Consider the following 17,681-nt stretch of genomic DNA (forward strand, 5'->3'; position numbering starts at 1 on the left):
GGTGAGAGATACAGTGGGACTTTCTCCTTGGATGTATACAGAGGACTGCAGGTTAGGGGGAAACGGGAAGAACGCACTGCCCCAGTCATGACAATACGTACCAGGAAATGGATCTACAAGGAAGAGTGCTCCTGCCTCCATGGCCTTCATAAGGCAAGGCCAATGTCCTCCACCTGCCATTTGCCAACTCGGGCCCCAGAGCCACGCTCACGGAGCAGGGAGGACAAATCTTAGGGCCTGGCTGTAGAGGTAACCTCAAACAGCGGCAGATGGAAGGGGGGAGACCCAGGGTTTCTCACCCAAGTTGCCTGCACAGGCACGGGAGACGGGGCCACATGCCGGGCGATGTCACTGCAGAGGTGAGGCGGTGAGGCCAGTGAGAACTGGACGGGTGGGACACAAGTGGACTGCAGGGCCCTTTCGCCCACCACTGCCTCTGCTGCAGGAATCCGGGACCAACTAAGGAGGCTTTTCATCACCCTGCCCTTGCTTGGCTTCTTGATCAGGACGTGAATCAAGACAGGTCATGGGGAAGACTCATGAACAACCCAAATGTCCCAGGAAGTTTCGAGACTGATGATCTGAAAGTCAGGGTGAGCACAGGAGAGGTGGGTGGGTGGGGGGGCTTCCGGGCAGCGGGGTGCTGAGGGTCATGGGCCAGGGGAAAAAAGTGCCCCGTGTAGGCTCCTACAGTCTCTTTTTAATCAGTTTCTCCAGCTTGCGGATACGAGAGGATTCCTGTTCTGGTGTTGGAGCCAGCAGGGACAGTGAGCTGGAGCCTTCTGGCCCCGAAGGCGGGGTGGGTAGCCTCTGGCGCAAGAGTTCCAGCATGCTGCTCTGCTCGCTTCTCTTCAGCCCCTGAGGTTGAAAGACAAAGGAGGATAATCATGAAATCTGGCCCCAGGAAGGCCTGAGGGGAAAGTATCTGGTTGTGCAAACGGCATAATTACTCTAGGCTGAGGATGAACACTTTCTTCAGGGGAGTTACCAGCCCGGGCTAGTAGTAGCCCGGGAGAAAAGCAGAGGGAGGGAAAACAGATAAAAGGAAAGGAGAGAAAGAAGGGGTCGAGAGAGAAGGGACAGCGTGGGGAAGGGTACTAGTCCTCTCCACTGCACTCCTTCTGCCCCCAGCCTTCTGGTTCTTGAAGGGGCATGGAGGTACCAGCAGCATCAGGAAGTTAGCCTGGGATCCTTCTCCTCAGAAGACTTCTTAGAATCTGGTTTGCAGCACGGGGTCAGGCATATGCACTTTGAGAAAGCTCCCCAGGAGCCCATATCCCAGCCCCCAGCCCCCGTTAAGAACCACTGAGTGCGACAAAGGTATGCAAGTGTGGACAAAACAAGGCACTGAACTAACCTTCATGTCCAGTATCTTCTGGAAGGTTTCTGTGTTGCAGTCCGTAAGGAGTTTGATATAGTTGTCAACAAACACCACCAATGGTTCGTGAGGGGCCATCACTACCTACCAGGGGAGAGAGACAGGAGTAGGCCTGCAGTGAAAGTCATGACTGCAAGGCAGGTGATCATTTCTCCCTGCTTGCAAGCTGACCACGAAATGGATTCTGTAAGATTTCCTTAAGCAACAGCAGCCCTAAGCTCAGAAATGTCCCGATGGCCTATTTCATCTCAAAATTCAATGAGAGCAATGTTTCTTAAATTTGCTAAAGCATAAATATCACCTGGGTTGCTTCTTAAGTAACAGATTTCTATGTCCCCCTCCTGAAGATTTTAACTCAGAAGGACCCGCGTGGGTCCCAGGTGATTTTTACATATCAGAACCATTTGTGAAACACCTTGTTGGAGAGTCTTCCTGTCTGGAGACAGGGGTTCATGATACCTGCTCCTTCTGTCCTGAGGCACCTTTATCCCTGAGGGATGGGTCGCAAAAGCCATAGATCTAAGTAGATTTTCCCAAGGACAAAAATCCCAAAGCTGCCTCACTCTTCAAGACTTAAAATCTGAACTTCATTTAACTACATTGTTTAAATTGAAGATTAACATACAAATGGCATTGCGATCCTCAAATTCATTCCTACTTGGTTTTGGAATGCAGTGTCTGATTTTCTTCCTGCAGTAGATTGGTTTTGTTTTGAACTCCTGAGAATGGACCACAGAGGGGCAAGGAAGGAGTAGTTCACTCAGAAATTCCCTGCAGACAGCTCCCAAGCTGCATGCTCTCCTCCCCGGTGAGGAAGACAGCTGTGGGGAGAATCGGATTAGGCTGCTTCCGAGTTCCTCAGGCCGGACCCTCACCTGGTCCCGTGCATGTCTCAGGTCCCATAGCTACTTTTCACTCCTGCCATCATTTGAGCCATTCTGTTTGGGAGACAGACCTGACGAGCCTGCAGGCCCTGCACTTTTAGGAACATTTCATGATAGTTCCACTTGTTCTCCAGCCTTCTCCCCTCCCCCAAGAGGCCCCCTCTCTTCTCAAGGGCAGGTGAAAATCAGATACAGGTGCTCAAGGCTTCAGACATTTTCAACATCATCACCCACATATAATAATTTGTTAAATGGGGCTTTAGAAAGCCCATTTGCTGATTAGATTCAATTACTGCAACATCTGTTTGGAGTTCCTGTAAAGTTGCAGAGTACAGAAAGCCGAAGAGGTTTATGTGGAAGGGAGTAACTGATACCTGGGCTGGAAATTCCTGCTGAGAAGCAAAGAGATCCTTGACTGAGACTGATTCACCGCGACAACCCACCTAATTTCCAATCTTGGCCAAATCCCACTACAAGAGAATCCCTTTGCAAAGAAAAATTCATTTGTCAGAAAGAATTACTGATCCCCTGAGTAACTGTCCATTGACTTTCAACAATATCTGATGAGGCCAAAATCTAGTCCAGCCAAAGAATGTGGACAATCCTTTGGGACTGACGGACACAGGCCCTAATCTATACTTTCCAAAACCAGTTCTACTTGGAATAAGTCATCAGATAACCAGCCCCTTTTAACAGAAACCCTGAAGAAGATACAAGCCCCACCTTGAGTATCATTTCCGCCCGAGTCATGCCTTTCACAACAATCTTAGTGTAACTGGCAGGTGCTTTCCTCACCACCTGTGAGCCAATGGAAGGTAGATCGAGCAGGACCATCTTCAAGGAATGGGTGTCCAGCAACAGCTGTGGGAATGAAGCAGAATATTACTAGCCACTTCAAAGGGACACAATGCTTAGTATACCTACGCCAATTAATACCATTTTCCTGATTTTAAATGTAATACATTGGAGAGAATTTGGAAAATAAAATTATGAAAGGAAAAACATTCATTACAACTCCTACTGTCCAGGAAAAAACACGGAAGACACAGCTAAATGTGGTATATTCCTTTGAAAGTTGGGAAGAGAGTAGATCTTCAACATTCTCACCACAAAATAGAAATGGTAATTATGTGACAGGATGGAGGTGTTAACTAATGCTGTGGTGGAAATCATTTTGCAATATATAAATGTATCAAATCAACACACTGTACCTTTAGACTTACACAGTATTATATGTCAGTTATATCTCAATAAAGCTAGAAAAAAGATGTGGTATAATTCCTGCCAGTCTATGTGTGTGTATACAAAACTAAACTAGAATGGCGCCTGGGTGGCTCAGTCGGTTAAGCATCTGACTCTTGATCTCAGCTCAGGTCTTTATCTCAGGGCCATGAGTTCAAGCCCTGTGTTGGGCTCCATGCTGGGCATGGAGACTACTTTTAAAAAAATAAATAAAATAAAATAAAAAAACCCCCACTAAGTTAGAATCATAGTATATATACAGTTTTATAACCTGGTTTTCCCAGATAATATATGAAGTTTTTTGTATTTTATTTTCCCATCTTGGCAATCTTAAAAACTATTTTTAATGGCTATACTTACTCTATGGTGTGTGTGTACAAAACTTTATTTATTATTTATTTATAAGATTTTATTTATTTTAGAGACAGAGAATGAGCATGGGGAGGAGCAGAGAGACAGGGACAAGCAGACTCTGCACTGAGGTAGAGCCCGATGGAGGGCTTGATCCCCTGACTTTGAGATCATGACCTGAGCCGAAATCAAGAATTGGACACAACTGACTGAGTCACCCAGGCACCCCTAGATTTTTACTACTATAAATAATGAATGCTGTGGCGAACAACTTTGTACAGACTAATTCTAGGTCTATCAAAGGCATTTCCTCAGGAGAGTCTTTGGGACAGATCAAAGGATAAGGACATTGTAAGGTTTTTGATACGTATCTTGAACTGCTTTCAAATGGAATGTGGGCCTACTCACATATCTGCCAGAAGTGCAGGCTACACCCTCCTCAGCACTGAAAACTGTCGTAAAAATCTTGCTTATTCAACAGGCAAAAAGTGGTAACTTGGTATTGGTGTATATATATGTATAGAGAGAGAGAGAGAATAGAGGGAGAGGTAGAGAGAGATCATAATTTTCTTCTTTAAAGTAAGCTCTACGCCCAATATGGAGCTTGGACTCAAGATTTTGAGCTCAAGAGTTGCACACTTCACCGACTGAGCCAGCCAGATGCCCCAGTATTGCTGTATTTTTGGATGTTAGTGAGGATGTAGAAGATGAAACCAAATTTAAACAGTATCTTGGTAACAATCTGCCTTTTTCTTCCTTCGTCCCTTCCTTCCGTTCTCTGGATGCCAATTATTTGGAAGGGTATTAACCTTCCTGGTTGCCCACCAACTGCCAGGAAAGATGCTAGGGATGTTTCATCTCATTTAATCTTTACAAGAGTCTGCCCCATAGCTATTTATTGTTCCCATTTTATAGATGACAAAATCAAAGTTCTAGAGGTTAAATAACTTGCTGAAAGTATGTCACATGATGGATAGGGGTTAGATGTATCTCACGTAATGGACAGGCGTTGGATGATGAGGTGGACAGGACGCTGGATCTCCATTTCCTGCTGCCCTGAGCTGTGCTATGGAACAGTGTTGACTTAGAGTTCACACTGTTTCCTGCTGACTCCACACGTACCACTAAGCAGCTGCGCTGTTGGCAAGCAGGTGGCAGGGAAATGGCTGAAGCCTCCAAGGGCATATACACTCTGGCCTGCTCCGGCAGTTTAGGAGAAGAGAATCACATACCCACCAAAGGTGGCAGTGGGGTGACAAACCACTGCTCTGATGGTGAATCTTTTTTTTTTTTTAAACATTTTTAAAAGATTCTATTTATTTATTTGACAGAGAGAGAGCACAAGCAGGGGGAGTGGCAGGCAGAGGGAGAGGGAGAAGCAGGCTCCCCGCTGAGCAGGGAGCCCGACGTGGGGCTCGATCCCAGGACCCCGGGATCATGACCTGAGCCGAAGGCAGACGCTTAACCATCTGAGCCACCCAGGTGCCCCAACGCCAGTATTCTTGACATTAGTTTCTATACTTTTGTTAACTGGGAATATTTCTTTCTTTTTTTTTTTTTTAAAGATTTTATTTATTTATTTGAGAGAGAGAGAATGAGAGAGAGCACATGAGAGGGGGGAGGGTCAGAGGGAAAGGCAGACTCCCTGCTGAGCAGGGAGCCCGATGTGGGATTCGATCCAGGGACTCCAGGATCATGACCTGAGCCGAAGGCAGACACTTAACCATCTGAGCCACCCAGGCACACCCCCCCCCCCTTTTAATATGTTATTTGATGCCTGGTAAGGATTTAACTTTATCTTCCATGCAGCAAATTTTCAGAGCCCTGTCAAAATCAAAGCCAGGTCTTTGCACTATTTGTTGGTGGGAAAAGATAATTATGTTTTAAAACATATGGGGATACTTCCTACTTTTTCTATCTTCCCACTTCCCAGAGACATATTGTATGCATAAATAATTGCATAGTCTTAAGTGACAGGAAGAGTTTTGAATGAACTTGACATAATTCTTTGGGTCTCCCATATCTTGAGACATAGGACATTTTCAGTCCCTGGCCAGTCAAAATAAAATTCCGTTCTCACCAGACAGCTGAACAGATGGAAACCATGGTCTCAGGTTTTACAAAAAGCAATGAGGTCAGAAAAGGCAAAAGCCAGTCTGACAGGCTTTGCAGCTGTCTGTGGGAAGTGCAGGTGAAGGCTCCATTTATCATGGAAATCTGCTGGTTTTCATCTTTGAAAATAGCTAATAGTTCATCTCCTTAGGCATGAAGCATTGGGCAAGAGGTGGTCATCAGCCAAATTTGTTTGAGCCTCAGAGAAAACTTCTGGGGTGGTACGGTTCCTGTTGTTCGTGTGCTGTTGGGGTGCAGGGCTGGCCAGCCTGTGTCTGTGGAAGGTCATCACCCAGACATGAAAAGTTTGAGGGTTCATTTCTTTTCTTTTTTTTTAAAAAGATTTATTTATTTTTTTGACAGAGAGAGACATAGTGAGAGCAGGAACACAAGCAGGGGGAGTGGGAGAGGGAGAAGCAGGCTTCCCGCAGAGCAGGGAGCCCGATGTGGAACTCGATCCTAGGCCCCTGGGATCACGACCTGAGCTGAAGGCAGATGCTTAACGACTGAGCCACCCAGGCGCCCTCTTTTTTTTTTTAAGATTTATTTAAGAGAGAGAAAGAGTGCAAGAGAGCACGAGTGAGAAAGCACATGAGCATGAGTGGGGGAGGGCCAGAAGGAGAGGGAGAGAATCTCAGAATACCCCCTGAGCGAGGAGCCCAACGTGGGGCTCGATCTCACGACCCTGAGAGATCATGACCTGAGCCGAAACCATGAGTGGGATGCTTAATTGACTGATTCACCCAGGCACCCCTGGAGGGTTCTTTTCTTTTCTTTTTTTTTTTAAGATTTTATTTATTTATTTGACAGAGAGAGCACAGGAGCAGGCAGAGCGGCAGGCAGAGGGAGAGGGCGAAGCAGGCTCCCCGCTGAGCAGGGAGTCCAACGACGGGCTGGATCCCAGGACCCTGGGGTTATGACCTGAGCCCAAGGCAGTTGCTTAACCAACTGAGCCACCCAGGTACCCCAGGAGGGTTCATTTCTTAAAAAGCCTCCTACAGGGGCGCCTGAGTGGCTCAGTCGGTTAAGCATCTGACTCTTGATTTTGGCTCAGGTCATGATCTCAGGGTTGTGAGATGGAGCCATGTGTCAGGCTCCATGCTGGGTGTGAAGCCTGCTTAAGATTCTCTCTTCCTCTGCCTCTCTCCCGACCCTTCCTCTCTCTAAAAAAAAGAGCCTCCTACAAATCTTGGGGGGCAACATGACCATCACTAGTGGTGAAAACACTGAGAAGATAAAGGCACATTCCCAGAAGGTATTATTTTTTTTAGAAGGTATTTATTTAGTAAAGATTTATCATTTTAGAGACAGAAAGAGCACGAGCGAGCGGGAGGAGGGGCAGAGGGAGAGAGAGAATTCTGAAGCAGACTCCCCGCCGAGCAGAGCCTGACATGGGGCTCCATCCCAGGACCCTGAAATCATGACCTGAGCTGAAATCAAGAGTTGGCCGCCCAACCAACTGAGCCACCCAGGCACCCCTATTTTTCACCTTTAGAGCTTTAATCCACCTGGAATTGTTTTTTTTAATCGAGATTCAATTCATATATAATAATATCTACCCTTTTAAAGTATGACTCAGGGTTTTTTTTTTTTTTTTAGCATATTCACAAGGTTGTGCAACCATAACCACTATCTAGTTCCGAAACATGCCATCACTCCACAAAGAAACCCCATACCTCTTTGCAATCACATCCTGTTCCCTCCTTTCCCCTTGCCCTCACCAACCATGAATCTACTTTCTTTTAGATTTGCCTGTTCTGGAAATTTCATGTAAATGGAATCATACAACATGTGGCCTCTTATATCTGGCTTCTTCCACTTAGTGTAATGTTTCCAAGGTTCCAAGTACTTCATTCCTGTTTATGGCTAAATAATACTCCCTTGTGAGATTATACCACATTCCTTTCTCCATTCATCAGCTGATACACATTTGAGTTGTTTCTACTTTTTGGCTATTATGAATAGTGCTGCTATGAACATCTGTGCACAAGTTTTCGGGTGAACATACTTTTCCAATTCTTTCGGGTATGTATCTAGGAGTGAAATTGCTGGGTCGTATGGTAACTCTATGTTTCACTTTTCGAGAAACTGCCGAAGTGCTTCCCACAATTTCGGCATTTTACATTCTCACCAGAAGTGGAGGAGAGCTCCAATTCCTCCATGTCCTTGCTGGAACTGATTTTTGTCTATGGTGTGGGGTAAAGGTCAAGAATAATTTTTCCCCCATTTGGATATTCAATTAGCACTATTTATTGAGAAGACCATCCCTTCCCAACGAAACTACAGTACCACTAGGTCATAAATCAAGTGTCTACGTATGTGTGGGTCTATTTCTGAACTGGATTCTGTTCTGTTGGCCTATCTGTCCCTGCTGCCAGGACCGCACAGCCCTAATTAAGACAGCATTAAAGTAAGTCTTGATATCCGGAGATGTAAGTCCTCCGACTCTGTTTTTTTTTTAAAGATTATTTTAGGTATTCTTAAGTCTTTTGCATTTCTACCTAACTTTTAGAATCAGCTTATCAATTTACACCCACACTCCCATACACCCTCCAACCCAACCCTTGGTGGTTTACTGTATCTATAGATTAATTCTGGAAGAACTGACATCTTCTTAATATTGAGTCTTTTAATCTATGAACTTGAGCTACCCTGCCATTTTAATGTTTCTTAATATTGTGTTGTTTTCTGTGTAGAAGACTTGAAAATTTTTTGACAGATTCATTCCTGGGCTGTTTCCTGATGCTACTATATACGGTTTCATTTAAAGTTTTCATTTCAAATTGTTTGTTGCTGGGATATAAAAATATGAAAAATAATTTTAATACTGACCTTATATTTTACAACTCTGCTAAATTTGTATTCTAATAGTTTACCTGTACATTTCTGGGGATACTGTCATTCATAATCATATTCTCTGTGAAAAATAAGTTTTACTTTCTTTTAAATCTGTACCTATCTTTTATTTAAGAATCAATTTCCTTTTTGTCTTACAACAACAGAACTTCAAGGGCAATATAGGAGAGAAATGGCTAGAGAGAAACGGTGGTAGCAGACATCCTTGTCTTATTCCTAGTGTGAAGAGAGAATCTTTCTATAATTGACCATTTATTTATTGTTTGTTTATTGTAATTTTTTTTTCATTTACTGATTCCTTGATTACCCAAGCTTACTTGGTCCTTCCATCTCCAGGGCCTTGCTGACCTTGCTGATGGTTGTAAACTCCTCTGGGGTGTGGCTATGTCTGTCTCCTCGCTGTGTGTGGCACAACGGGAGGACCCTTTTGACTGAGTGGTAGAAGCTCTCAGTGGGAAGGATGATCTCATAGAAATCAAGGTGGGCCACAGCCTAATGAGACAGAGAAAAGTGAGTGATTGGGTACGTAAGAGATGCAAAAAGCTTGCAAAAGGGAGAAAGCTTCACGACTGGGACAGTAGCACATGCGCACAAAAATTGGAAGGAGAAAGTTCAGTTTTTCTGAACATAAGTTATTTTCTTTAAAAACTTTTTTTAATTAAAAAAATTTTTAAGTAGGCTCAGCATGAAGAAGCACAACATGGGGCTTGAACTCACGACCCTGAGGTTAAGACCTGAGCCGAGATCAAGAGTTGGACGCTTAACTGACTGAGCCACCCAGGTGCCCCTGAACAGAAGTTCTACAATCAGAAAATCTAGAAGGAAGCTAGATTAATTTCAGGAAGCATGGGGTTTTATGTCAATTCTCAAAATAAAATTTTATTTTGGATTACTCCTGAGTAGGGTAACACCAGTGTTATTTTTCTGGTAAATTTTGTTATTATGGAGAAGTTGAAACATATATGAAGTCCACAGACTAGTATAATGACTCCTTATGTACCTGCCACGCAGCTGCTACCACCAAAGACACTGTCATTCTCATCACACCGCATCCATGCCTCTAGTCCAGCGGCTCTCACCAGGGGTGGTTTGGCTACACCCTCACTCATGCTCGGATGTCTGGCAATGTCTGGAGACATCTTCCCTTGTCAAAATCGGGAGGGTGTTGCTGGCAGCTAGTGGGTAGTGGTGCGGGGTGCTGGTAAACATCCCACAATGCACAGGACAGCCCCACAGTGAAAGGTTCCCTGGCCTGAAATGTCAACAGTGCAGGGGGTGAAAACCCTGCTGTCAGTGCTCCGTATCCCTCACTTAATTTTTTTGAGGTAAAATGTACATATATTGGAATGTACGATTCTGAATCGCATAATTCTGACAAATGCGTCAGCCTTGTAATGCACACCCTCTCCTAAGTTTCTGTATAAAACCTTTATCAGATGCAACCATCTTACTTCTATTCCTACTTTGCTGAGGTGGTGGTGTTTTTAAATCTATCGCTTATGGGTATTACATTGTTATTGATCCACTTGCTTTTTTTAAAGGAGTGCTTAAAAACACCCTACCACACTTTGGAGATTTACTGAGAACTGTGCCCAAGAATAACCATCCTATTTTCTCATTTTTTCCAACTGCCATTATGCATGTACTACCTGATTCTCTTTTTCCTTTTCCTTGGTGTTTGGGCTTAAATGAAAAAAATCTAAATTTTGCTTTAAATATTTTTTCCAGATGGCTTTGAATTATGTGAATTTTTAAAAAGTGTGTGTGTGTGTGTGTATATACATATGATGAAATATTATTCAGCTGTAAGAAGGAAGGAAATTTTGAAACATGGATAAACCCTGAAGACACGCTAAGTGAAATAAGCCAGACACAAAAGGACAGATATTGTATGATTCTACTTAGATGAGGTACGTAGAGCAGTCATATTCACAGGGACAGGAAGCAGAATGGTGGTTGTCAGGAGGGAAGTTACTGTTTAATGGGAATGGAGTTTCAGTTTAAGAAGATGACAAGGTCTGGAGGTGGATGGTTGCACAACAGTAGTACTTAATACTACTGCACACTTAAAAATGGTTAAAATGGTCAACTTTATGTTATGTATGTTTTGCCACAATAAAAACAAGGTCAATATGTATATATAGATAATATAAAGGAAAAGAAAATAACTTCACAGGCAATACACTGCTCAAAACATTTCAAACTCCGTAATATGATAGATCTGGAAGGGGCATGTGAGAGTCTGATTCAGTGCTCTTATTTAAACACGAGGAAACTGAGCCTAGAGCGGGGAAGCAATGGCTCATGATCACAGGGACCATTAACAGCAGAGTAAGGACTGGACCTTAAGTCTCAGGGTCTTTTTTCCCCACACCATATTGTGGGGCTTCCTCTATGGTAATTTTGTGCAAATGGATTCTATTTCTATTGATTGCTCAGTCACAGATACCACCGCCATAAGACTAATTAATGACCCTGCAAATCCCGTAAGATTCTCTGAAAGATCACGATCTAGGAAGAAGCATTATGAATATCGGTATGGTTCAGTTCCATGTGCCCTTGCAATTGCTCAAGAGGACTCTGGGGCCCACAGATAAGTAATTCACTTTATGTAGTAATCAGGAAGAGAATAAAGAGCAGGAAGATGTCTCCTTTCCTATTTTCGGCACAAGTATTGAAGATAATCTAAATTTAGGATCTAGTAGTGCCTTTGTGGCAAAGCAAAGGCAGCTGAGATTAGGCTAAATCTTAGCTTTCAATTCCACAGCTTTTGTGAAAGCTTGGATTAGAACTGCTACAAGACCTGAGTCAGAATCTGTTGCAGTCTTTGTTAACTACCTGATTCCTACGGTTCTGCTGCCCGAGTAAACCATGCCTCCAGCCATAGGACTGCTTGAGTTTCTCAGCTCAGATTCTCGGGGCAAGCGTGGACCTGGCTACACCTGAACTTCATGTGGGAATCCATCAAGGGTCACCTTGCCCTGCAGTTCCCACCCGTGCCCTCTTCCAGGCTGGGCTCCCTTATCACCCACTCCCATTTGCCTTGTGAACAAAGTAAAATCCCAGCTTCACAGATGGTTTTCTCATCCACATCTCAAAGCAGAAGTTAATACTGGCCAAACTGCTATTTTTCAGAAGATATGGGCTTCGACTCCAAGCTGATTATTTTAACATTCTTTTGAAAAAGAGAAAATCTCAGGAACATAGATATGATATTGGATTTATGAGACAATATGAAAATATCATGGTTATCAGACACTAAATCAGCTAGTATGGCCCAGGCAAAGCTGCAAACTCATGAAAACATGTTCCCAACGAGCCAACTTTATGTTCCAGTGGCTTCATCAAGTCTAGAGAGAACATTAGTAACTCGTAACTCTAAAGCTTCTCTTAGATACACAGGTCATTACTCCACATCCTCTCTGATTATACACAACAGTGAGGTGGACAGAATGAATTCCCAGTGAACAGGTACTGATGAAACTGGAGACATGCTGAGGCATTATTCTGCTGTCTCCAATGGAGAGAATTACTTCTATGCTTATGACATTGAAGAGTCAAAAATTTCAAAACACTGAAACTCTACAGTCAGTGTCTGTCTGAATCCATGCAACCTTCCAGGAAGCTTTCTGAGACAATACTTTTGACTCTGGCTTTTAAAGCTGGTCAGCCAGATAGCCTGCAGCAAGTAGCAACCAGATGTCATTACCAGGTGAGGCGGGTACTGAAAGCAGAAACAAAGGCACGTTCTTGGTCTGAGAAAGCGAAAATTAGGAAGAGCTGGAATCTGCCAGGGGCTTACATGTGCCAGGCACTGCATCAAGCACTTGACATGCACGGTCTTGTTCAATCCTCACAACTGCCCTGCAAGGTGGGACCACGTCATCCCCATTTTCCAGATGAGGACACTAACATGCTGGGAGGTTTGTCGAAAGACAAGCAGTTGCTGTGTTGCAGAGAGAGGATTTAGCTGCACACCTTCATGATTCTGCACCCCAGGATCTTCATGCTCACACCATACTGCTTTTTCATAAGCTAGAAAGGCGATGGCCTTACAAAAAGAGTATAAAAACTTTTTGTATAAGTACAAAAGGAGTATAAAAAGAGTATAAAAGGAGTATTAAAATAGAGTGCACATATCAGATTCAAGAGATTCCTGATGTTCACAGCTATTACATCTCCGGCTTCGATACTTCACGAGAGATCCATGATGCACCGGGCACATGCCAACTTGCCGTCTTCCGGGGACATGACTCGGGTCGGCAATGCTTGAGGGCCCAGGGTGAGGGCAAGTCACTGAGCTGGGAAACAGCTGAGCCTCTACCAAGTCGACTAACTTGGTGGAAGAGCAAGACTTACGGAAATGTCTTGAATTATATTATCTTACTTAAAAATGTTGTTGGGAGTTCTTTCAAATATAAAATGTAACTGGAACAGGTTAAATGTTGCTACACAGAAGTCTAGAGAGGATTTATTTTAATGAATATATGAGAATCATTTATGATCAGTACATGAATAGCTTGTATCTGAATAGGTGTTTGTCAACAATTAGGGGCTGAATTATTGTTTTTGTTTTTAAAGTAGCTTAAACTGTTCTCCAAATTCAAGCTGCTCAGATTTCAGACAGTCTGGATAGGTGGTGGCTGAAAAGAGGTGACTCCGCTGCAGCATGTAACTCAACTCACCAGTACTGAGGGGATACAGCCGGTGAGGAGAGGTCTTGAAGCACAGAATTCAAGTGAACAGAGCGGGGTTAATCAAGGAAGGCTTCTTGGGTGAGGTGAACAGCGTCTCAGTACCAAAAGGAGAAGCCTTTCTTTGCTTGCTACTCTGAAGTGGTGTCTGCCCAACCACCACGGGATCCAAAATAATCAGAGCCTTTGCGGCTCCCTCTGCCTGGACCTTTCACTCCTAGTTCTTCTCAAGCGCCAGCTCTCGGAGGAGCCTTTGCGGGGTGTCCAATCTAAAGCCATTACTCCCTCATGCCCCTAAGATATTCTTTCACAGAACCTAGTTTTATACCCTTTAGCATACTCAAGGTAAAACTATCGTCTCATTTATTTGTTAACTCACATCTTATCTGTCTCTTCTTACTAGGCTGTGAGCACCACGAAGGAAAGAGCTTTTCTGTTTTGTTCACTGCGGTACGCCTGGGCCCAGCATAACGGCCGGGTGCTCAACAAAAATGGTTTAAATAAGTGGATGAATTAAGCTGCCAGGTCATCCTTCTGTCCCCAAACGGGAAATCGGCAATTTTATTTCTTCAGAGTAAATCCCTACTAGAAAGATTTGTGTTTGGGGCGCCTGGGTGGCTCAGTTGGTTAAGCGACTGCCTTCGGCTCAGGTCATGATCCTGGAGTCCCTGGATCGAGTCCCGCATCAGGCTCCCTGCTCAGCGGGGAGTCTGCTTCTCCCTCTGACCCTCCCCCCTCTCATGTGCTCTCTCTCATTCTCTCTCTCTCAAATAAATAAATAAAATCTTTGAAAAAAAAAAAGAAAGATTTGTGTTTGACCTAAGACAAAAGCCATAAGAAAAAGACTCTGTACCGATTCTTCTCACCTGTTCTGCTCCCACCATGCTAATTGGCTTGCACTTGAAGAGGTGGGTGATGAACTTGGGAATGAAGGAGCTGTGAATAAAAAAAAAGGGACAAATTAGGCTTATTTTCTCTCTCTCTCTCTTAAGATTTTACTTATTTTAGAGAAAGCATGCACCAGTGAGGGTGAGGAGAAGAGGGAGAGGGACAAGCAGACTCCATGCTGAACGCAGAGCCTGACGTGGGGCTCGATCTCATGACCCTGAGAGCATGACCTGAGCCGAAATCAAGAGTCAGATGCTTAACAGACTGAGCCACCCAGGTGCCCCAGGCTTATTCTCTTTTTGGTAAAGAACTGCAGAAACTTTTTAAAGATTTATTTATCCATGAGACAGAGAGAGAGAGAGAGAGGCAGAGGGAGAAGCAGGCTCCCCGCAGAGCAGGGAGCCTGATGTGGGGCTCGATCCCAGGACTGCAGGATCATGACCTGAGCCAAAGGCAGACACTTAACCGACTGAGCCACCCAGGCGCCCCAGAAACTTTTTTAAAGGCCCTACTTCCTTCCACAAGAAAACAGAAATCAAAGTAGATGCTACTGTGGCCTCCTGGCATTCACTGCCTTCTGTTTCTTTCCAGCCCAAACCCTGGTTTTATTTAAGTATATGTGGTTTTAGAATGCTGGGGAAAAGCTGATCCCTCCTAAACTGCAGAGGTGAATTCTAATTAGCTTCAGCCAGTCAGAACATGGCATTCCCTTGTTGACTGTTGCTGGTCCTGAGGTGGGGACATGATCTAAGCCAGCCAATCAGACCAGAGGAATGGACTTCATTGCATGGCTGGAGGAAGTCTTTCTCTCCTTCTTCAGGGTATTCTTACATTTGGACAGAACACCTAGAGCCACTTTGCCACCATTCTAAGGATGAAGCCAGCCCCAAGAAGAGCAGGGTAGAGTAAGGAACTTGGGTCCTTAGTGACATTGCTGAACCACTGAATCAACCATCTTTGGATGTGTCCTACCTCTGACCTTCTGGTTATACGAAATACAAAGTTCATCTTATGTTTAAGTGAGTTTAAGTCACGGCTTCTATTACTAGCATCTGAAAACACCCTAACAGACAAGATAGTGAGATAGTTATAGGATGTTAAATGCAAAGACAGGAAATAATTGCAAAGGGAGTAACTCTCAGAACAAGGGAAAAAATATATGATCTCTGAAAAATTTACTGGGGACTGAAGGGCAAGCTGGTTTGGGGAAAGGGAGAAGGAATTTTAATAGGGCAGGAGGGCTTTTTAGAAAAAACTGTGGGGCTTGAGTAGGGAAAGCTGTTGTACAGGTGCAGAATGGAAGGTGTGGGGATGAGAAATGCCTATAACCAAGGCCAGACCCAGGGTGGACTGACGAGGAGAACATAGGGCCCATGACCAAGGGAGGAGGGATAATAAAACAGGGTGTGGAGGTCAAGATAAAGGCTGGCTAGCTCCCTCCTCTCCCACTCTGCAAAAGCTGCTCTCAGGGCCATGACTCCCCCTCTCCGATCTCTCTACACATCTGTGCCTGCTCAAATACCCCATGGAGTACTGGTCACCTCACTGGAATGGCACTGGCACCTCAATTCCAGCGTATCCGGGACTCAGCCCAACCCTGGAACCCAGGCCCAGTGGACCCGAGCTCATCCACCCAGTCATCCAAGCCAGAAACCATGAGTTCCTCGAGACTGCTCCCTCGGCCGTCCACCCCAATAGCACTCAGTTTCCAGCCCTTCGCCTGCACTCCCTTCCTCGGCCTCCTGACCATGCCCACCACTGCTGCCCTTACCCTTCTCACTTGAGCTCTTTCAATTCTTTCCTAACTGGTCTTGCTGCCTTCAGCCTCATCTTTGCTAACCATCAGCTGCTGAAGGGATTTGTTGCAGATGCAAACATGCTCAAGACCCTTCCCTGATTAAAATTCTTGTAATGGCTGCAGACAAGGCCTTCCTTGATTGTCTTGATTCTCTGTCCCTAGCCTTACCATGCTAAGCTGTGGCACCCTATGCTTGATTCTGCAGGCTACTTAATGCCTCTGTGCGTTTGCTTACACTGCTCTCTGTGCCCAGAATGCCCTTCCCTGTGGCCTTGTGGGTCAGTACACATACATCTCTTGTACCCTGCTCAAGGATCTCTCTCCTTATTTTTTTTTTAAAGATCTTATTTATTTATTTATTTGAGAGAGAGAGAGAGCATGAGAGGGGGGAGGGTCAGAGGGAGAAGCAGACTCCCTGCTGAGCAGGGAGCCCGATGTGGGACTCGATCCTAGGATTCCAGGATCATGACCTGAGCCGAAGGCAGTCGCTTAACCAACTGAGCCACCCAGGCACCTGGATCTCTCTCCTTATGAAACCTTTCCTCATTCACCTGCACCATACTCTACATAGAGCCCAAAGACCTCTAGCCTAGCATATAACCCTCTTTACTATACTTATTTGCTTACATGTTTATTTCCCTCCACCGGACTGTAAGGCAATGAAAACAGGGACCGTATCTACTAAGCCAAACCACTTAATTCTCTGTCTGGGACATAGCAGGTGCTCAAATGGCTGCATGCTGAATAAATAATAAATAATAACAAATTAAAATGGTAGCAGCTACCACTTTTTGAATGTTAGCTTGGTACCAATTTACCAGAAGTTTACACATTTTATCCTCTAAACCACTATTAAGAGATTTGTCTTATTGTCCCCATTACTGAATGGAAGAGACCCAGCTTAGTGGATAAGGGAAGCTGCTTATGGTTCAAATAGTAGTTTTTTCATTTTTTAAGATTTACTTATTTATTTGAGAGGGGGGAGGGGCAGAGGAAGTGGCTCAATCACACAACCCTGAGATCATGACCTGAGTTGCAACCAAGAGTTGGACGCTCAACTGAGTGTCCCTCAAATAGCAGTTTTAATTGAGGGGTGATCTTGATGTCTAAAGAGGAAAGACTGCTGTTGCTTCAGAGACCAAATGTAGGCAAAAGGAAACATGCATGGCTTTGCACTGATGAGATAAGAAAGGAAGTTAAAGAGAAAGCAACATAAACTCCAGAGATCAGATCTAGGGGGAGGTTTGCTGATCAGGAGGGAGAAAAGGGACCATGTAGAAGGGATTCTTCAGGGCTCGAAACCAGAACCAGGCCAAACAAGTAACGTGAGACTGAATTCATGACTAATCGCAATGGTACACACAGTGTATAACCTAAGTTACTTCTCTCTAGAGTAGGCTTTGGTTGTACCCTGGAATCGGCTCTGTGTGCTAGCCTGCAAGAGTAGGTGAGGAAAATACAGGGACCAGAAACATATC

The 17,681-nt window shown here is 44.4% G+C and overlaps 1 protein-coding gene across 1 annotated transcript in view; it reads right to left on the reverse strand.

Moving 5' to 3' along the window:
* Positions 1-334: 334 nt before the first annotated feature.
* VPS53 (VPS53 subunit of GARP complex) overlaps positions 335-17,681 on the reverse strand; it is a 135,413-nt gene continuing 118,066 nt past the window's right edge. Inside the window, exons 19-22 of the mRNA XM_021704425.2 lie at positions 14,384-14,453; positions 2,986-3,123; positions 1,358-1,462; positions 335-858 (exon numbers count right to left, since the gene is read on the reverse strand). Of these exons, the coding sequence (XP_021560100.2) occupies positions 688-858; positions 1,358-1,462; positions 2,986-3,123; positions 14,384-14,453 (484 nt within the window). The 3' untranslated portion in view covers positions 335-687. The remainder of the gene's footprint in view (positions 859-1,357; positions 1,463-2,985; positions 3,124-14,383; positions 14,454-17,681) is intronic.

The sequence above is a fragment of the Neomonachus schauinslandi genome, chromosome 15, assembly GCF_002201575.2.
Source record: "Neomonachus schauinslandi chromosome 15, ASM220157v2, whole genome shotgun sequence".
NCBI classification, from domain to species: Eukaryota; Metazoa; Chordata; class Mammalia; order Carnivora; family Phocidae; genus Neomonachus; species Neomonachus schauinslandi.